Source organism: Coturnix japonica, chromosome 6 (genome assembly GCF_054131305.1).
Source record: "Coturnix japonica strain WE chromosome 6, WE-NBRP24, whole genome shotgun sequence".
In the NCBI taxonomy this organism is placed as follows: Eukaryota; Metazoa; Chordata; class Aves; order Galliformes; family Phasianidae; genus Coturnix; species Coturnix japonica.
The window spans coordinates 39,183,991-39,205,347 of NC_140668.1; the positions used below are offsets into that span (position 1 = coordinate 39,183,991).

At 47.4% G+C, this 21,357-nt stretch overlaps 1 protein-coding gene across 7 annotated transcripts in view; it reads left to right on the plus strand.

Annotated features, from left to right (window-relative positions):
* The window catches only part of SPG7 (SPG7 matrix AAA peptidase subunit, paraplegin), a 33,805-nt gene that overhangs the window by 10,634 nt on the left and 1,814 nt on the right, over nucleotides 1–21,357 (plus strand). For all 7 annotated transcript variants that reach the window (XM_085551216.1, XM_085551215.1, XM_085551218.1 and 4 more), the window contains 13 exons: nucleotides 1,745–1,995; nucleotides 2,624–2,763; nucleotides 4,735–4,837; nucleotides 6,320–6,445; nucleotides 6,759–6,921; nucleotides 7,055–7,228; nucleotides 12,358–12,482; nucleotides 13,585–13,687; nucleotides 14,720–14,830; nucleotides 18,069–18,184; nucleotides 19,324–19,480; nucleotides 20,021–20,184; nucleotides 20,735–20,812. In XM_085551216.1, coding sequence (XP_085407342.1) covers nucleotides 1,777–1,995; nucleotides 2,624–2,763; nucleotides 4,735–4,837; nucleotides 6,320–6,445; nucleotides 6,759–6,921; nucleotides 7,055–7,228; nucleotides 12,358–12,482; nucleotides 13,585–13,687; nucleotides 14,720–14,830; nucleotides 18,069–18,184; nucleotides 19,324–19,480; nucleotides 20,021–20,184; nucleotides 20,735–20,812 — 1,779 coding nt within the window. In that variant the 5' untranslated portion in view covers nucleotides 1,745–1,776. The remainder of the gene's footprint in view (nucleotides 1–1,744; nucleotides 1,996–2,623; nucleotides 2,764–4,734; nucleotides 4,838–6,319; nucleotides 6,446–6,758; nucleotides 6,922–7,054; nucleotides 7,229–12,357; nucleotides 12,483–13,584; nucleotides 13,688–14,719; nucleotides 14,831–18,068; nucleotides 18,185–19,323; nucleotides 19,481–20,020; nucleotides 20,185–20,734; nucleotides 20,813–21,357) is intronic.

Here is a 21,357-nt window from a genome sequence, read left to right on the forward strand (position 1 = left end):
ATCTGAAAAGCAGCATTGTTTCTATTTAGGAAGGAACCTTTCCTGCTGGATGTGGAGCGGGGCTGATAAATGATGCTGTGCATCTGAAGGACATGGTACTTTTTTTAGCGTCTGCCTGGGTCATATGTTTGGCCCTTGGTTTTGTTGCGGCGTGCGTAGGCTCTGATTGGTGCTTAGTGATAAATGCTGGTGTCACAGCGTTTGTTAGGAGCTGGCAAATAAATCTCATCCGAGCTGGGGCAGGCAGATGTGCCTGCAGTCCAGTGGCACAGAATTAATTCATTCCTGGGAGCAGAACGGTGTTTATGTGTGCCGTGTTGCTGTTGGCTTTAAATTGCGTATCAGGAATGAGCAGTAAATTATATCTATGGAGAGCCTGCATGTATCTGTAGAAGGAGAGATTGGTTGGCATCTTAATGTGGGAAGGCTGGCTGGCATTGAGCAGCACTCCCAGAATTCTGCCTTTGCTCTACCAAAGTGCTGGGAGCTGAACAAGCCCATCCCCTCCCTCATGTCTTCAGAGTCAGTGCAGGAACACATGTAATATTTAAATCCCTCTCCGATAAAGACCCTCAGTGTAGAGAGTTACCAGGCCTGTGTCAGAGTGAAGTCATAGTGAGGGAGAGAATGTGCTGCTCTGTTAAGGTACTGAGATTGATTTGCTGTGCATTTCAATTCATGGATAAATTGCATCTCTCTTCTTCTGTGCTGTTGTAGATTTATTGCAAATGCAGATCTTTTCTTAGGTAGTAGAACTGTTGTTGCTTTTGTGATGCAGGGTGCCAGCAGATCGGGAGTGCAGCTGGAAGCAGTTATGCCTTGCAGTGCTGTGCTACATCATTTAGCCCTAATATTTTTCTACCTGGCATGGTTATATCTAACAGGACTAGGCAGAGCAGACACGTGGTACTCAGAACTGAGCTACAGTTGTAATTCGTAACAAGAAAGATCTGATGCCTTTATTTGGTCCACATCTGTATTAAACTAGGAAAGTGAGGTAGGCCTTCATTTTAGGGCAGAATGGCACCTGGTGGGGTTGTAACTGGTTTGGTGGGCTGAGACCATGCAAAGTGTCCTGCAGCACAGGGTTGGGCTGTCTAAAAACAGGAAGCTGCAAAGTTGCTGCATCTCTTGACACATGCTGAAATCTAAAAGCAGGGAGCTTTTTTGGTTCCTCCCCTTCCCAAAGCCACACTTAAAAGGGTCAATTCTCCATTGTCTGTCCATATAGTCTGTGTAGGCAGCATCTCACTGCGTGGCTTTGGGGCATGGGGCACAGCTGCAGATAGCTGTGGTAAAACAGACTGGGTTGGGAAGCAGCAGCGTGGTGCACCCAGGTTATTGCTGGCCAATGGGGTGCAAAATTTGCCTCCTTCTCTTTGCTAGGTTTACATCTGAGTGTGCTTTCATAGCCAGGCTTCTGCCCCGCTGCTGCCCACGTGTACAGCTGATGGCCCTGCGGCCTGGCAGCTGGGAAGGCAGAAAGGGCTGCAAGTGTAATGTAACCCGAAAACCTGGCTCACAGTGTAACCTTGAGCAAGTCACACAACCTCTGATTGCCTTCATGAGCCGAGCTGAAAAATGGCCTGTGTGGTGCAAGTCAGGTGCTGCCTCTGGGCATGGTGCTTCCAGGGGTACTGCTGCATTCATCTTTGTAATGGGGCTGTCCCTCTGCTGGCCAGAAAGTTCTGCACTGACATGCTGACATTTTTCTTCTCTGATTTTATTTTCTTTTTCTCTAAAGAGGAAGAAAAACGCAGGAAAAGGGAAAATCAGATGCACCTCGAACGCTTGCGGGCACTCCTCATCATTACTTTAATAGTGCTGCTGTTTCGATTCACGGTCAGCGAGAACAGAGAAGGGACCAACATCTCCTGGAATTACTTCATCAACGAGATGCTGTCAAAGGGGGAGGTCCAGAGAATCGAAGTGGTTCCAGAGAGTGATATTGTGGAAATCTACCTGCACCCAGGAGGGACCCCACATGGACAAGTTGTGAGTGACTTTCTGCCTTTGGAATAGAGGATCATAGATTGTCTTAGAGATGTGAGGTGATCTGAGAGAAAAAGAATTGAATTAGTAAATGATCATAAAACTCTAGCTGGTAAATTTGCTCTTCCCTTGCCTTTAGTAACCAACCTGGGAGATTCAAGTGCTGTCCTTTGGTACACCTCACTCAGCTCAGTGATTTTTGTGATCCATTTAAAAGCTGCTGGGTGAAATTAATATCTGAGCAGGACGTGGGAACAACATCCCAAATACCTCCTTCCCAATGATGTAGTTTTACAGGTGTTTTATACAATTTTAACTGGGCCCAAAGACAGCACTGTCACTGGGTTCATAATGCGAACTCCATCCTCCAGTGTGCCCACAAAGGCATGATGTCTGTTTATTCCTACAGAGCTGAGACTTAGTCCTTGCCTTCCATGCTTTCCTAGGGGGTTGCCTTAAGATGGCCTTGTCCCTAACTTTACTTGGAGTCCCTTTTCTGTTATCTGCTTATTATTTCATTGGTGTGGCCAACGAAGGACATAACAATGCTTATTTTGTCTGACTTGTGCCCCTTCTGCTCCTTGTTGTCTTTCTACCACGCTTACACTGTCTTCATACTACATGTCTCCAGAACGTTACCCTGCTGTACACAATGCGAGTGGCAAACATCGACAAGTTTGAAGAGAAGCTGAGAGCTGCGGAGGATGAGCTGAACATTGATGAGAGAGAGAGAATCCCTGTTTCCTACAAACACCCTGGCTTTTATGGAAAGTATGACCTCAGCTCCTGCTTACTGTTTATCTTATGCTGGCAACAACATCCCTCACTTGGAGAGGAAAGTTCCTTCCAACTGAATGTTATGTAAATACAAAACAAAAGAAGTGGTCCCTGTTTGGAGCAGGTAGCTGGTCTGTCAGAAATGCTCTGGATGGGCTGTAATGTCTCAGAACTGAGAGTCCCAAGGAGGTGTGTGGAACCACAGCGTGTAGCAGATCAAAATGTTTCAGCTCAGTGTCAGCAGGTCTGAGAGAAGCCTGTCGGCTGCTTTGTGTTCTTGCTTAGCTGAGCACCTTTTTGTCTTTATAATCCATTCTTCGAGTGCACTAATGGATTCTGTGAGATAGAAATCCTGACTCAACAAGTGTGGTATTAGACCCTGCTCCGTGCTGAATGTTGATGGTGCAGTCGGCCTTCTCCCATTTAAATGCTTTGAGGAAGGCCTGCGGTGGTGATTCAGTCTGTAAAAATAAATGCCCAGTTCAGACCTGTTCCCCAAGTGGCTGTAGCTCACAGGACAGCCTGTGCTGGTGCTGGCTCCTGCTGTGAGCCACATACTGAGCAGAGCAGCTTTGCTGCTAAGATACAGAATCTCAGTGAGAGAGAGGTACTTTATTAAACTTTCTGTTACCTGAAACCTAGATCTTCTGCTTTGAAAAACAACAGTAATTAAGGAGTCAGTGCTCAAATAAACAACAATGAGCAAGAGAGAAAATCTTGTTGAAAGATTACCGTGCTCTGGCCAGGCTTCGTCCTGTTCTTCCCTATGATGTACAAGTGTTCTGTGGCTGTTTGCTGATGTGGTTTATTTACCCTTCTGGTAAGGCTGGCAGCTTGTTTTTACAAGGTAGGATTTATGGAGTCCAGGGCACAGAACAGATCTGGGCTGTTGGACAGACCCACCGCCAGCACTGATGGCTGCCGCTGCTGCAGAAAGATGCTTTCCATCAGTGTGTGAGGCTGGTGTTTGGAGAGCTTTCGACTAATTGCTGGTTCTGAAGTACAGGAGATGCAGCACAGTAGTTGTGCTTGCCAAGTAGAGCAATCCTGTATCCTAACAACCAAGAAAGATAGTTTCATACTGCTGCAATTGTCTGCCAAGGTGCTGTGGTCACCTGCTTGTGCCCCATGCAAAGATCTGCATCATCTGGTTTCAGCAGCCCTGGGGGTTTTGCAGCGTGGTATCATTTCCCTGTAGGTGGGCATGGTTGCTGTGCAGCCCTTCCTTCCAGGTGCCTCACTCAAGTGTGAAATAAAATACCATGGTTGTGTATGAGGAAGATAACCTGAAGAGGAGCTTGTCTAATTGCTTGTCCTCCAAGCAGTGTCTTTGCAGTTTTAATACATGGCTTACATGGCGATAGGTAAACTTCTCAACTTCTCGTGCAGTATGAAATCTTTAGTTGAAATTCAGGGCTTGCCAATTTTTGTTAAACTTCTAAGAAGAGTAAACTGAACTGTTGAAGTCAGCCAGCACCACCAGCTGCTTGTCTTACCCCTGAAAAACATGCAGTGGGGTCTGAATCCTCTCTGAGGAGACGTCAGAGTCAGGAGTTTAACCTGTGTGGCACTGTGTACTTATGGCTTGCATTCAGTTTACCTTCAAATCTGGGCACTTGGTGCATTTCAGAATTAATCCTCTGCTTGCACAGCTGACAAATTGGAGGTGACTTTCAGCTTTCAGCGTTGCCTAGGAGCCTTCACTGAGAAGAAACAATGCAGCTGGGGATAATATAGCATGTGCTGGTCTCCTCGTTTCAGTGAATCATACATTTCAGAGGCATGGCACACATTCCTAGTTCCAAGATAAGGAACAGAAGTGTGGTGAGGGTGGATCATTTCATGGGGTCAGGAGGGGTTCATGCAGGGGGCTGAGGGTGATAAGCATAATGCTTCTGAAGCAAAGGGTCAGTGGGAGTTGTGGCTGAATACCTCAGTTTACCTGTCTCACTTTTGTCCTTTCAGTGATGTCATCTCCCTGATAGTGACCCTCGTGGCTGTGTCCATGTTGTGGAGCATCTTCCGCCTTATAAGGGTTGCGGGCCGGGCAGGAGGATTCAATGCTTTTGTGAGTATCCTGGGTCTTTCTGTTGCTTTGCATCCTGTGGGTACTCTTATCCTCTGGCCTAACCTCCTCCCTTTTCCCCAGCAAAGTCAACACAGATTGAGAGTTAACTGATGCCAGGGACTCCACAGTCTTGATACATCTCATTTCTTTTCCTGTGCTGATCATCTGACCAGATTGTACAGTAACTGGCCTTAGTGGAGGCCCTTTCTTTCCCCAATGGCAGGAAGGGCTGAGCTCAGTGAATTTGCAGTCCAGTTTGCTCTGCTATTTTCAAAGCTTGTTAATGAGTTGCAGCTGCAGATGGTGTTTTTCACTGGGTCCTGCCAATATGCCTCCCATACAGCCAGGAGTAGGAATTGCTGCTTTCTGCAAAATGAATTCTCAATTTATAAAGTATGTTCAGATTCTGGATTTCATTATGTGTTGGCCTGTTCCCCTCACGCCACATGGCTCACTTGCAACATCAGTTAAATCTCCTCCTACCCTCCTCCCTTGCCTGGATCAGCTGATGAAACTGTGTGGAAATCAGCCCTGGGTGTGCTGGTATCAACCGCAGGGACTTGGGGGTGAAAATAATGGTGTATTCAGTCCCTTGTTGGATTCCCCACTCAATATCCTCTGAAGTTCTCTTCTGGCTTTGAGATTCTTTTTGTACAAAGGGGTACAGCTGCTTGGAAGAGAATAGTTTAAAGGAATGCTGAGTAACGAGGGCCTTGAGGACTCGTTTCTGCCCTTGGGTAAGTGGGACAGCAAGGCCCTGCGTGTTTAACTCTTCATTTGGATAAACTAAGGCATGAGAAGCTATGAACTTTATTCTCAAAGCAAACAAAAAGATCCTGAGTGACTGTTTTCAGCAGAACATAACGAGCAGTTACTAGCAGAGCGTTGAACTAAACCCTTGTTTTGACTGTTGCTGTGGCTTAGTGCACACCAGGAGGTTGAGATGTGGTGCCTGTTCAGTCGGAGAGCCTACGGTTCTGTCCCTGGGTTGTGTTGTAGGAGAAACTGATGGTGTTGGACACTGGTGCAAAATGCCTGTTGGCACACATTTACAAGGCAGTGTTGGTTATTTGTTTACTTCTGATAGTTGTTCACAGTCCATACGTACCCCTTAAAACTATACCTGTCCTGGATGTGTTAAGGACCAGAGCGTTTAGAGTCTGGGGGAGAGGATATTAATTAAGGCTTGGGGCACTCCACGTGTTTTTAGTACTCAGTCTGAGGGAGGTTGAGTTGGGCTGTGTTGGAAGTAGTACTGCAGGTTTACTCTGTTTCTTCTCAACCAAATACTGATGAGCCAACCTTAAGTCAGCAGTCCTGCAGCCTGGCTGGGAAGTATTTCCAGAGCAGAAGTGAGTAAAACAGCAGTGCGTTGGTGGGCATTGTAATGGTCTTTGTTAGCACAGGTACAGCTGCCCCTGTTTCCTTCAGTGTAGCAATCTGTCAGGAGAACATCTTCAGTACTTGTGCTGCTTTCCACAGAACCAGCTGAAGATGGCTCGTTTCACCATTGTGGATGGAAAATCCGGGAAAGGGATTGGCTTCAAGGATGTAGCGGGAATGCACGAGGCAAAAATGGAAGTCAAAGAATTTGTGGACTATTTAAAGGTACAATAAAACAATCACTGCCTGTTTTCTGGGATACAAGGGTAACCTGGGGAGGAGAGAATACTTGTTCTCTTTATCATGCATGGTACTGAGCAGCCTTTGTTTAAATAAAGCTGAAAACTTTTTTCTGCTGTGATCAACGTGACTCAGTCTCTATTTCCAGTTCTGTAACAGGCTGCAGATGTAGCTGCTCCTATTAGGAGCTCAGGGTTGGTCAGGATGAAAACAATGTCAAGAAGCTCTGGAAAACCACGTTCTTGTGCAGATGTTGTGTGTGAGCTGAGGGTCTGACACAGCTGCATTGTTCCTACAGAACCCTGATCGCTACCTTCAGCTTGGTGCTAAAGTGCCCAAGGGTGCCTTGTTGCTTGGACCACCGGGCTGCGGGAAGACGTTGCTGGCAAAGGCAGTGGCCACAGAAGCACAGGTGCCTTTCTTGGCCATGGCAGGCTCTGAGTTTGTGGAGGTGATAGGAGGTAAGCTCTGTAGGAGGGAGGGAGTAGAGGTTGTGTGGAGGATGCTGTCTGGATCCCTCACAAAGGAGATCCATGACTCCTGCTCTTGCTAACAGTTTTAGCTTTGAAGCTCATTTCTTCTATTTCTCTGTAGGTCTTGGAGCTGCACGAGTTCGGAGTCTCTTCAGAGAAGCTCAGGCTCGTGCACCCTGCATTGTGTACATTGATGAAATCGATGCTGTGGGCAAGAAGCGCTCAACCAATGTGTCTGGTTTTGCCAATGCTGAGGAGGAGCAGACATTAAATCAGCTGCTGGTGGAAATGGATGGTCAGTATTTCTCTGTTGGCGTCTGAGCCTTTGTTACCTTGAAGATCTGGGTTTGTTGTTTTGTTTGATCTTGCCATGCCTCTTTTAGTGTTCTCTTCTTAAAGCATTCATCGTTGCATTAAAATGAAACAAACCTTTCTTCCTCCTTCCCTAGAACAAGACTTGCTTGTACTTCACAGCATGTTCAGTCCAGAAGCTCAGCACTACATCTTGGTCATGTCCATGTTAAAAGACCCTCTATATGACAAGTGAGAACCATGTTTGGGACCCCTGTGTAGGGAAGGGCTGTAGCTCTGAAGGCCAGGTGAATTTACATCTAGTAAACTTAAAAACCCTGGAGCCTTGAATGAGCTATTTTTGTGACTGTACTCCAAAGACCAGGTCAGGAAAGAGTATAGTGTCACAGTCAGAGTGAATTCACCTCAGTAACCACATGGGCATCCACCTGCTAATAAAACTGATGGAAAACACGTGTTAGATAGCATGGCTGACAGAGGGCAGCAGCCCCAAAGACTCGCACTAAAGCAAATGGCTTTGGTTCAGGAGTGTTTTCCCACTGTCAGTTGGAGAGGAATTGTTTACAGTACTGAGCAACCGGAAGAGAATGAATTGGCAGCAAGGACAGTAGTGTCTTCAGCTGGTAATGCTTAGTTCCAGCTGGCCGCTAATGCTGTGGGATACTTGCTATACTCTGCCTGACAGGTAGTGTTTTAGTGACAAGGGCTGAAGATTAGTTGTCCCAGAGGGGTGTATGCAGTGAAATGCATTCATTCTCCTTTCCCTTGGCCTGTTCTCATGTTGCTTACCTGGCTGCAGGATTGCCCATCTAAGGTGGGAGGGAGAAGCTTCACAAGTCCTGGTTAGGTGCTGCTCTTCTGGATGATTTCTGTACTGCACATGGAATCAACCCTTTTCTCAGACTCAAATGCCAAAAAGAGCAAGCCTTTGTCTATTCTTAGTCATAACTCTGTCAGAGCCTGCAGCCCTGACCTAACTCTCATTGCTTCTGTGGCTAAATCCTACAATTGCAGATCAGCGTGTGTTTATATCTGTCTGCTGCTTTGTGGGACAGGGCTGCTTTCCCTTGTCTGACCATAAATGTGGCGCTTACCTCATCGGATTCTTCACATGGGAAGTTCTGCACTAAAACCAACCCTCTTTCTCCAGATGTACGTGTATATTTTTGACTGTGTTTTTACAGTGAAGCACTGGGTACAGCCCTACTGAAGCAGAGTGCTTCCTGTGCTTCTGCAGCAAGGCTGCTTCTAGAGGTTGCTATGGAGCGAGCCTTCCGCTCTCAGGGAGAGAAGCTAGGATCTGTAAAGTGTTTTCAGGAAAGCATCAATGTTCCTCTGTACTGCACACAAGATGATCTGTAATGTTGGATCTCTGCCTGTGCTGCAGAAGGAGAAGAAAATTGTAAGCAGGAGCACAGCGCCGCACAAACAGGATAGAGTCATCCTGCTGTATAGAGATCCTCCAGGCCTCTCTGCCTCAGCCCAGGTGCAAGGGAGCTTCTGGAAGGAGTGGTGTGATCTGTAAGTGGGTCCTGAATAACCAGGCATGGATCTGGTTATCAGAAGAGCATCCTGTGAAACATATGATGCTGTGTGGATACCAGAAATGGCTATAAATACGTGTGTGCAGTTCCCTGGGACTTTGCACATGCACTAACTTAGGCAATGTGGCCAAGCATATGAACATATTTGGAGTGAGTGTAACTGCTTACAGCTGTATCTGTAGAGCGGTGTCTCAATGGAAAAGGCCTGTAGTAACACATAGAACAGCAATCCCAGTTTGCTTTTTTCCTCTTGACAGTTTGTGTCTTTTTTCCTCTTGACAGTTGCAGAGTGAAGTGACAACAGGTTACCCCTGAATCAGATGGAGGCCCATCTGTGTGTTCAGGAAAGTGTGGTCAGTACAATCCACATCTCAGTGTTAGAAATGAAAGTGTCTGACTTCCTGTCATCTGCAGAAGTCAGGAGCTGTTTCTAGATTGTTGTTTTCTGGGCGAGTTTCCATTCAAAAATCAGGGCAGAAATCATTCAAAAGTGAGTTTAGAAAGTGAGTGTTATCCTTAGTGTATGCTCTGAGAGTCCTTGAGAACAAACAGCTTCTGTACCGTGTGCTGCCCGGCTTCTTCGAAACTGGGTGTTGCTTCATGATTATATATTTGTCTCATACAGATCATGTATTAAGTCCCTCCTTCTGCTGAATGCATTAAAGAAAACAGCCTAAGAAGTTACGGCATCTAATTGTGCATGTTGCCTCCGTGAGCACTGATGTGCTGTGTCCATCATTACAAAACAAAGTTTTTGGAAGGAAAGTGAATTTTAAGGAGATTGAGAGCTTACCCAGGTGTAAGTGCGGGGTTTGTGTGCATTTCTGATGAGAGCCTTGAAACGGGAGGTCACGGGTCTCTTGTCACCGCCTTGAGCTTAAATTAAAGGCTGAATTTCTGCAAGGTAACACCACAGAACTGAGCTGAGCTGATAATTTGAGAAAAATCAAGTGCAGAAGTAGATCTGTGAACCATCAGCTCAGCAGTGATTGTGGAGATGGTGTGTGCAAATGAGATTGCTCAGAGGTAAAGCACAGGGAGAAAAGGGGGGTCAGAGCCAAATGGAGCCCCCACTGAAGGCTGGAGGGAGGGTGAGGACACCAAGCAGAAAGTCCCTGTGCTAAGCTGTAAGGGCTGAGATGTGCGGTTTGATGCTCTGTATTTCTGCTATGCTGATTTTAGAGCAATTGTGCTCTTTCTACAAGTGACCTCGGTTCGTTTCCTTCTGACAGCTTGCTTCGTGTTCTGGAAGCATCAGAATTCAGCAGGAGAAGGGGAGGGACTGGGCTGAGCTGTACAAAAGCTGACTTTCAAAACCAGAGCGACTCGTACTCCAGCCTTTGTCAGAACAGGTGCCTGTGCTGAATAGTGAATCTTCCCTCACAAATCGCAAACAAGCGGAAGAGGAATGTGACCCAAATACCTCCTGTGCTCTGAATGCGTTTGTGAGGAGCTTGTCAGTCCTGGGCTGATCTGTGCTTTTGTGACTACAGATGTGAGCCAGTCCTCTGAAGTCCTCAGACCTCTTCCCTTGTCTGTGCTGGGTGCAGGTTTGTGACCCCGTGGCTTCCCCCACAATGGTGGCCCCTTTTTCAATGATATTGTTCACAAATGATGTCCAAAATGCTTTTGAATGAATGGCTCACAATGCAGATGAGCTGCCTATCAAATGCACTGTGTCAGTGGGCGAGAGGGCACTCAGAGATTCAAGTGGACCCTCCCCCTTTCCTTTTAGAAGTGCCTGAAGTTGTAAATGCTGTAGATATGAAGGCTCTCTTCAGGCCAAATTTCCAGAGCTGTTTTTGCTTTGTTGACGTGGCTGAGGTGGTGTTTTTGTAGCCTGTTCTCATGACTGCTCATTGCCTGGGGAAGCCGGCGCCTGTCACGTGCCAGGTAACATTGTGCTGGGAAGCGTGATGTGACTCAGGCTGCGCTGAGGATTTCTTGGAGCTGTTTGGCACTGCTGGGAAATGGGCTCCAGAGCAAGTGGGGCAGAAGCTGCTGCGAGGAGGATGCGCTCAGTGGTTCTGTTTTGATTATACTCATTCTAATAGTCAGACCTATTTTAAGGTCGAGCTTTCCAAGCTGCAAAGCTGATAATGCACTGTACCATCTAATCCTGCTGTGTGAATGAAGCTCGCTATCACCCAAGTGCCTGCCAGTCTCTCTCCTTGTTTATCACACTCCAAAGCACAGTGTAATACACACCTGAAGAATGGTCGGCTTCATCCTCTCCAGGAGCTTATTTAGACAGTGTCCTGCAGGGAGGAAGAACAGAGGTTTGCTGCAAAGCTGATGGAGCCAGTCCTCTGACTTACCTGTAACCTTAATCCCTCTGCTGAGCTCCTGTATGCTGACACATCTGGCAGCTTTCTGGCGAAGCCAGAGAGAGCTGAAACCCACCCAGCTTACGTGCATCGAGCCGCTTTCTGCAGCGTGTGACTTGGCAGGGAAGGAAGCACACGGGACTAACATGTCCTTTCCCTGGGTAGGCTGCGAGTGCTGGGGCTGCTGAATCTGCTGGAAGCAGGTGACTCATAGCCAGAGGCCTCCGGGCACCTGGTGGAATGTAATAAATAAGCAGTGTGTGGTTCAGTGATTCAACATCATCCCTGGCACCCCACCCAAGCAACACAACCACCTGCCCCTTCCTGCCCTCCTCCAGCTGTTAGTGCTCTGGCTTCCCAGGAAACCCTGTCTGCCTTTGATGCCTCTGTACTGCTGGCTGCTCTCACGGAGCCTGTAATTCCTGATGCTCCCTTCATCTTTAAGACCTGGAGACAAAACCTTGTGATGGTGGCTTGAGCTAGTTTGTGCTAATCATCACTGCAAAGCTGTTTGGTCACATTCTGTCCCTGCCTACATGATATCTGCGGTGTATGTTCTGCAGGGTTGGTCTTTGTGCTGCTCTGGGCTGTAGTGTGCCTGGGTGCCTTTTGAATGATGAAAGATGCAGATCAAACCATGCTGTGACTGAGTGGCAAGGCTACGTCCTGTATTTCTGTGCTAATCCCATTTGGTCAGAAGAAAACCTGTTCCTTCTCTGGTGGTGCTGGTAGCCTGTCTGTGATTGAAAGCTAAAAGTGAATGAAAGCTGAAAGGGCTCCTCAGCAATACTGGGGAGGAAAATGCTCTTTCAGATAACATGTGTTGTACAACTGGAACTAAAGAAGCAGGACTTGGCTTAGGGCTGGGGATGAGCAGGCATGTTTGAACTCATCAGTATAGATTCTGTTCTGGTTTCCAGCTGAAGCAATTTGAAAATATGGCAAAAGAAAACCCAACAAAACAAAGTTGGGGCTTAAAAGGGAATTTCAGCATGACCACAATGACCGGGAGTGGCTTTGGTGACCCGGGAGGTTCCTTCCTGCCTTGTGCTCCTGGCTGAAGAGGATGCTTTCTCAGCCTCAGCTGCCCCAAAGGATGTTGTAAATGCATTCTGCCTTTGAAATAAAGCTGTGTGAGATATTCTCTGCATCCTGCCCTGCCTCATCCTTTTCTGTGCTTGCAAGGAAGTCTCTGCAATGGTGAAAACCTTCACTTTTGATTTTTACTTGTCTCACTACAGGAATGGGGACCACAGATCACGTCATAGTGCTGGCTTCCACCAACCGCGCTGATGTTTTGGATAATGCCTTGATGAGACCTGGCAGGCTCGACAGGCACATCTTTATTGATCTTCCAACACTCCAGGTATATTCCATTGTCTGCCCCGTCCTTTCTATAATGTTCATGACTAAAGCGTCCCAGTCTTTTACTTGCTGATTGTTCGTTGGCCTGGCAACAGCTGAGCTTGGAGAAGATGGAGATAAGATATGATCCTCAGCAGCAAATTCTTCTGTGAAGTTCTCTGCCATGCAGATGCAAAACTTTGTTGTCTTCTCTCCAGGAAATCAGGAGCCACCTAATTGGCAAAGCTGGCTTGTGTGGGGAAAGCTCAACTTGTCTTGAGCACCATTTCTCATGTAGGTTTACCATTTTCCTCATTGAGCTCCTCATTTTCTCTCAGGCAGCCTAAGCGACTTTCCCTCTGAATGCTTTTTTACATCCATTTATTAAGGGAGTCAGTCGTGTCCGCTGCGTTGACATTTGTGGCAGAGCTTTGGAAATAGGCTCAGCTGCAGCGAAGATCTGTCTGCTCTGCCAGCACAGGCTCTTCTTCTCCCATCTGTGCTTTACTGTCGTCCTCAGAGTTTTCAGTTAAAATACCTCAAATGCCTGATACAATCTGGCACCGGAAGCATGAACTCTGCAGCTGCCCTGAAGGAGGAAAGGGAAAAACCCTGGCAACTGAGCCCATTGTTTTAAATCAGGATCTCCTGGGCCAGCTGAATGAGTCATTCCATGGCTGCTGGCCAGCCGTCAGCTCACCCCCACCTCTGTCTGGGAAGTGGTCGCAGGCTGAGCAGCTCGTAGATGGGAGGTTTTTTTCCTTGCAGTGCAGGAGGGAGCAGGTAGCTGCATCCTGAGCTCCTTCCTGCAAGTGCTTATATGGTAATAGAAAAGTTAAAAGACAGATCAGAGTGAAAGTTAGAAGGGGAGAGCAGCCCTGGGAGAGAAAGCAGTGACTCACGGTAAGCCTCCGTACATCTGTTCTGAATTTGAGAGCTGGGTGTTTATCAGGGCTCCTGTAGAACTGAAGTGCTGTAGGGACAGCCCTGCCCTCTGCTGGCAGTGTCACTGTCCCTGTTGCTGGAGGTCTGGCTCTTCCTCTGCCCCCTGCAAAGCTGCCATGTTAAGAAGCTTGCTGGACTCAAGCATTCACTGTTATGTAAGTACTCTGTGCTCTTCACAGGAGAGAAGAGAGATCTTTGAGCAGCACCTGAAGGGTCTCAAACTGATCCAAGATGCCAGCTTCTACTCGCAGCACCTTGCTGAGCTGACTCCAGGCTTCAGTGGTATGACATCTTGTACCCTCGAGGGACTGTTCTGCCCCATGCTATGCCTGCTAATTCAGCTACCTGAAGCTTTTCAGTTGCTTAGGTTTAAGAGGGTATTTTGATCTCAAGGGGTTTCTCTTTTTTCCTCTTTCCCTTAAAATCTTCCTCCCTGCTTAAATAGGGAGAGCCTAATCAGCTCCCTTGTGAATGGAGCTGCAGTGAGCAATTGTTTGTGGCAGTTTTCAGTGTCCTGCAATCTCTGGGAATAGCAAGATGCAGAAGCTGGGGAAAAATATGCTATTACAGTGCCTGGGATCCTAATACCTGTTTATGCTCTTGTCTAAGCTGTTGTTGAAGATAAGGTGTTGTGCTCCACGCTGAGATGTGGAAAGACACCTGTGTCGATAGACATTACCAGGAGAGCAGATAGGAGAAACGAACAGCAATTCCTTCATCTGCTGGAGTAGAAATTGGACAGCTCTGGCTCCTGCACTGAGCCTGCTTCCAGGGTCAGTCCCTGGGAGTTTGAAACATTGCTGAGCAAGGGGCTCCAGAGTTCCTGTTTATGTGGAGTTCCTGGAATATCCTTTCTGGGTTTCCCCTCTAACAGGCCCCAGCACACTGCCTCTTCGTGACTTCTTTCAGCAGCCCCCCACCACCATCACCCACACACGCAAACTCAGAACAGATGTTCTTTCTCTTCTGCACAGAGGTTTGTGTGGTTGCTGCATGAACAGTGCAGCAGCCCATGCCAATCCAGACTGCCCACATCACTCCCCTGTTGTTAGAGCCAGCCTTGGCTTTAGCCTGTTAATTGATTGCTGAACTCTGTCCTCTGTATGGCAACACCGCGTTCGTTGCCAAGGCAGTTGTATTGTTCAAATCCAACGTAAACACCATGGATGAGTTTCACTCTCTGTTCCCAAGGAACAAAGAGGAGCTCGCAGTGCAGGCTGTGTGACTTCCTTAGGCCCTCCTCCAGATCTGTTCTGCCTTATCTGCATGTCATAGAACAGGCCCGATGTAATTCTTGCACACTCTTGCCAACAGGAGCAGACATAGCAAATATATGCAATGAAGCTGCTCTCCATGCTGCTAGAGAAGGTCACAAATCCATTGATACTTCCAACTTTGAGTATGCTGTGGAAAGAGTCATTGCAGGTAAGTGGCCCAGCCTTCCTGTTATCTACTGATCTGTGCTGTGCTCCTTGAGAGAAGGCCCAGGTGACTGGGTTGTGTTCCAGGGCAACAGTTAGGATCTCTGTGGTCTTTCTTGTGTAAGATCTTGAATGCAATAGTCACAAATAGACCTTTCTGAATCTGAAGGCAAACTGAACCAGCAGCTCAGAGAAGGCATTCAGTAGCAAAGCATATATGCAGGAAAAAAGGGGAAAGACTCAAAGCTGTGTGGCTTTTTAATTAAGTATTGTATATATGCATAAACATTTTAGGGAATCTTAAGTAAATAAATTAGTGGAAGTATCTCTGGGGTTTTGTTCGTGCTCTGGACACCTGCTACATAAACATGAATAGCAAAGCAAATAGGCCATCCTGCCCCAACCTCACCAGCAACAGGAAGAAATGAGAGATTTTTCTTCTTGGCCTCGAAGCCCAGACTTTGATGAATTGGCAGAATAAACTGAAAGACAGTGGATTACTGTTCTCCCTCTGAGAACATCCTGTCAGCCTTTCCCTGTTGCTTGTGCAAGTGCCAGCAGAGGAACCTCTGGAGACTACCGTGTAGCAATATATTATAGGGAGGGGGAGAGAGGATTCCCAGAACGCTTGGCTTTCACCTGGGGGGTTTGAATCTGGTGGATTTGTGTCTGAACTTTCCTGTAGGCAATCCCTGACTTTCATATTCAGACGCTTAACTGCTTCCAGGCTGCGGTGTCATCACTGGGGGAGAGTCTGGGCAGCCAGCCTGGCATTCTGTGCTTTTCTTAGAGCGTATGAAGCAGGGTGTGTTCCTACTGGGTCACTTATTTCCTGGCGCAGGAGTCGCGTTTTCACCGTTCGCTTTTTATCAGAAAATGCCCAAATATTGCCTAGTTTAAGAGAAGATATTTGAGGTCTCCTTTCAGTTTCACCTGCCTCTTAAAACATAATCCTGGGAGTGCTTTGGGTGACTGGCCACGCTTCCAAAGCCCAGGCTGTATGCAGCAGAGGGCAGTGAGACAGCTCTCACTGTAGTACAGAAACCCTAATCGGCTATAGCCAAAATGTGCTTTGTTTTTCCATCTGCAAGGGAGAGCGCTGAACTCGCAGGGATTCCCTTGGCTATTCTTTCGGATTCCTGCCCTTTCCTCAGTTCCCCAGGCATGGAAGACAGGGCAAAAAGCAAGCAAGGCTGCAGGGGATGCACAGAAGATGCACAGCAGAAGGAATATCTGGGATTCATGTGGTGGCCATGAGAGAGCATGGGCTTCAGCAGCTTCACTGCTGACAAGCTGGCTTGCTTCACTGAGGCTCTGTGGCATTTGGGAAGCAGTATCATCTTTTTGTTGCTTAATCTGATTTTTTCACATTAGCAAGACCTGGCTGTTGGCTTTTTTTCTTTTTTTTTTGGTAGAACAAGTCTAAAAGGCCCTGAACACCCCTGTGGGCCCATATATTAAGTGTACCCTTGCCACGTAATGAGAATGCTTCTGGGTTTCACAATTAAGTTCAACATTTCAGTCGCTATAAAAGCTTTTCTTGAAGGAAACAAGATATTACTGTGCTTTCCATTATAAGCTTCTGGTTTCAATAAGGGTGATGTGGAATCAAAAGAGAACTTTGCAAGTCCTGAGGCCCTGTCAGCCTTAAAGCTTTGTGTTGCTGTGAGGGAGGAACATGAACTCTTCTCTGTGGTAGTCCCCATTGTGTTTTCAGTTTGGGAACAGAAAGCAGTCAGTAAGTCAGGTCTCCCGGGAGCGCTGGAGGAAACCTGCTGAGCACACAGAGGCATTCAGGGCTTGTCTTGGGAAGATGGAGCAGAGCCTGTGCCCTGGTGGGGTTTGTGGATGCAATGTCAAGACCAGCAAAGCCAGCCCAGGGTTGTTTCCTGCGGTGTCTGTCTCATAAAGGTGGTAAATCCAGGCCTTCAGAGAGCTCCCCAGCCTGGAGCTTACTTTATTTGGGGGCAGAAGCAATCTTCATGGGCACGCTTTGTGCTGTTGTGAAGAGAGCACAGTCCCTCCTTTCTTGGTGGGCTGATGGGGATTTAAAAAACCCATAAATCTATATATAGCATATCCATGCATCTCTTTGTAGAAAGATATGAACGGGGACGTGCTCACGTGCTGCTGAAGGCAGAGTAAGGGACTGACTAATGAAAATCAGGGCTGCTGCGATTCCATCACCATCACGCCTTCCTGGGCGCAGTGGTTTCCAGGGTCCCTGAGCAGTACTTCTACAAGATCTGCCACGCTCATTTTGCTGCTTCCTTGTTTAATAAAGCTCTTGACTTTGTTTAAAAATTAATGTTTAATAGAATGTTGTTTTCCAAGACATCAAGCAACCTCGGTACCAAGCTGCTCTCGGCTCTGCCTGCTCTACCCCCTGCTGCTCCTGGCACTGTGCAGGCATCCACTTAAAAGCACTGGTACCTTTTTGCATCTGATGCATGGAGCTATAATGACTGCTTGCTTCGCAGTGTACTCTGGAACGAATGTATTTTCTACATGCTAGAAGCTTTACTTCCATTCAGCATTTTTTGAAATCCTAATTGGACTTACTGTGCGTTACGGACTAGTGGGTTGGAAAATAGACACTTTCAAAAATCACCTTTCTGGAGAAAGTATTAAGTGTGAGTTATGGCTTAATTTGCTGGATCTCAGGAACCTGGGAATAAGCTCGAATGGAGCATGCTGTCTGTAATCAGAGAGTTCTGGGGTTTGGAGAAAGTAGGGTGTTTTTTTTTGTAGATACTCATAGTTTTTTGCTGACGTGAGCATTCAGTCTCATCTGGGACCTTTCTTATATATATAATTCAAAACCTTCCTTCCTGTCCCTGTGGGTCTGAAGTACAGTAGTATCAGTGCAATGCTTCAGCTTGTCTTGCTTTTTCTTTTTCTTCTTCCTTTTTTTTGGTAGTGGTTTGGTGGGTTTTTCTGGGGTCTGGGGATGTTCCCACCCTCCCAGTGGCAGGCTGACTTTGAAGGTATGTCCCTCAGCAGGAATACAGTGTAAGATGCCTCTGGCACAGCTGGGGGCGGAACAGGGCTTTGCATTCTAGAGCTGTGATTCAACTGAGAGCTTGAAATTATTTGTGCAGTGATTAAGCCTGTTCTAAAGAGGAGAGGAGGAAAAGGCTGACAGCGCTGGCTTGTGCAGCAAGCTGTACAGGGTTATGTCCTGCTGCTTACACCTATTGCCCACTTATTGTCTGATCCCATCCCTGCCTGTGTTTTGATAGGCACTGCCAAAAGAAATAAAATCTTGTCACCCGAAGAGAGGAAGGTGGTGGCGTTCCACGAGTCGGGCCACGCGCTGGTTGGCTGGTTGCTGGAGCACACGGAGGCAGTGATGAAGGTAACAGTGGCACCAGCTGCTGCGTCACGTTGTGTGTTGTTGGGTGGGAAGAGAATTCTTTGGGCTGCTGCTGCCCAGGGCGTGCTGGTTATTTTATAGCGCTTGAATTTAATCTTACTGTGTTCTCTGGTCTTGGAGCTGTAAACACAACAGCAACTTATACTGCAAATACACTGTCAAGAAAAACGGGTTCATGTGATGATAGCGGTGGTCCAAAGCTGATTAATCAGCCACAGGGGAACTCTGGCATTTAAAATCTGACTGTAAAGCGCTCCCAGTGTCTGCTGGTTACCCAGTTGCTGGGCACATCGGGAGCAACTGAATCTTCTGGTGCTGCTGCTCAGTTCGTGCACTTGCTCCAAGCACAAAGCGCTGCTCTGTGTGCGTGTGTGCGTGCGTGATCTCTTTCTCTGCTGTGGTTTGCCAGCGTGTTGCAGCTACCAGTCAGGCCGTTAGAGAAACTGCTCTGATACTAATCGAAAGAGATGTGTTATTCAGATTGGCACGCCTAGGAGTTTGCCTGCCTGAAGCCCTTCTCTGTAAGGAAGGGCCCCCCTTTGGCACCCCAGGGTGTGTTCTGTCCCATGCACGTCCCCTCAAAGAGCCCTGACACAGGGGAGAGGTGGAGGGGTGGAAATGACAAGAATGACAGCTTCTTGGCCTACCACCAGCAGCAAATTCACTCTGAATGACCTATTGTATAAGCTGAACTGTTGTTAATTACTCTCCACAAAATGTGGCTGCATTTATAATGGGTGAGAGAATTGGGTCTTATTTTTCTGTAGACATCCTGTACGTTTTTTAGGTAGTCCCCGTGATTTTGGAACGTGGTTAAGTAAACTTCAACTGGCTTACATCCTCCAAAGCCACTCTTAAGTCCCAAGATTTCACTGGCCTGCTGTTCAGGGTAACTTCCTTCTTAATTCTTGTTCTAAAAGTGAGGAAAGCTTCTCTGCAGCTGTGAAGGCAGAGCCTTCAGTATGGGAATGGCAACTGCAGTTTGTGCCTGTGTAGGTTAGTGAGCAAGCCCCACTGCTTTTAACAAACATTCCTGGGAGGGCGGACCTCTTTGTGTTCTTTGCTGCTGTAGCTGAGAGCTCTTTTGTTCTCCAAACTGATGGAGCTTCTCTGTTTTGCAGGTTTCCATAGCCCCTCGAACAAATGCAGCTCTTGGATTTGCTCAGATCCTTCCAAGAGAGCAATACCTCTTCACCAGGGAGCAGCTGCTAGAGAGGATGTGCATGGCACTTGGAGGGAGAGTGTCTGAAGCCATCACATTTAACAAAGTCACCACAGGTGAGAGGACAGACCCTGACACGAGCAAGGGGAGGTCGTACTAAGAGTCTGAACTTTCATACTTGTTGCTCTGTCCAAGAGTAATGTGAAATGGGGGTTTCCCATCATTGGGAATGGGAAGGGGAAATTTCACAGTGCTTGTTTTAATCTCGGACTTGGGACTGTGAGCGTGAAGGCCTCTTATTGTGGATTCCAACTGTGTAGTCTCAGACTTGTCCCAAAGCCTAAGGCTACAGATGCAATTACACAGTGAGACTCTTGGCAGGTGGAAGAGCCTGGAGATTTCTGTGCCTTAGTTCCAACCATTTATAGCTAAACAGGATAAGAGTGGAGCAGTGGCAGGTAAGCAGTCCATATGAGCTAGCTACCAGTATATCACTCATTGCCCTGCAATGCACACAGTGAGGTAAAGTGCTCACATTCATGGATTCCTGCAGGTCCTCTAATCTCTTGACTGGTGGATTGTGTGTCTGTGCTGGACATACTCCTCTTGCTCTCATCTCAGACCTGCTGTACCTTCCTTCTGTCTGTCTCGCCCAGGAGCGCAGGATGACCTGAAGAGGGTGACCAAGATAGCCTACTCCATGGTGAAGCAGTTTGGGATGGTGCCCAGCATTGGGCAGATCTCCTTTCCGGATGGGGACAGCACTGTTGGAATTGGCCGTCGCCCTTTCAGCCAGAGCCTTCAGCAGATGATGGACCACGTAAGGCTGCTCCTGGTCACCTGTTCCTCTTTGTTCTTTCTGTCCTCATTGCAAATTGCATGGAACTTGTACCCAAATGCTTTGCATTTTCTTTTTTGTTCAGCCATTAAGTAGTAAAATTCAACAACTGAGCACTGAGATACTCTGTTAGCCTGGTACTGTTCTGTGTATGAGGACTGCTCAGTGAGGCATTAAGAACAAAGTCACACACAGCTGTGAGTTCAGCCCAGCAGCACTGCGCTGCCTGGAGCTGCCGTGAGTGGTTGTGAAATACAGTCTGTTCTATCCATTGCAGTGTGAAAGCTGCAGTCTTGATTCTTTTGTGGACAAGACCCTGGAGAGCTTGTGGGAGGTATAGATGTGACTTGGAAAGGGGGAGAAATGCTCTGCAGAGTGGGGAGAAAGAATAACTTGAAGGAGATGGAGCTGGGGGGGGAGCATTGTTATGGAACTGAGGACAGATAACCAGGGAAGGAAAGGTTCTGCTGTGCGGAGGTCCCTCCTGCTTGTTTGTCCACTTGCAATACAAATCTCTCTTCTTATCTTCTAGGAAGCAAAAGTGCTGGTGGCTCAGGCCTACAGACGCACGGAAAAACTCCTATTGGACAACCGAGATAAGTTGCAAACGGTAAGATGGAGTTAGGTGGAGTTCCTTCAACTGTTGGTTTTGGCCTTGATACTTTCTGTGCTCTGTAGCTTGGTTGTAGCAGTGTCTCTGTGGTCCTAGAATGCCTTGTAATGGGGATTCCAGGGCTTGTTTTGGGACTGCTGAATTGGTAGACTGGTGCTTTCCAGGTACCTCCAGGCAATTTTCACCTGCCAATTCCTTGATACTCAATATATGAAGGAGGCCTTATTGCAGAAGTAGAGCTTTGTCTCCTCTGCTTTGTGCCTGGGGAGTCCCCTGGCCACTCAGCTCCCTTCCAGGATCTCTTTTTAAACAACAGCAGAAAAACAGCCACTTCCACCTACCCACCAGCAGGCCTCCTTGTGCATAGTAAGGTGTCCTGAACTTGTTTGCTTCGGCTCCCTGCTGTTGCCCATATCACAGTCTGTCCCCAGGGCAGTGCCCCAGCAGTGCTCTGAAGGCAGGCATTGTTGGGGGCTGTCCTCTCTGCAGGCCTCCTCTGTTCTGATGCTTTCATTTAACAACAATCAGATGTTTGCTAGAGG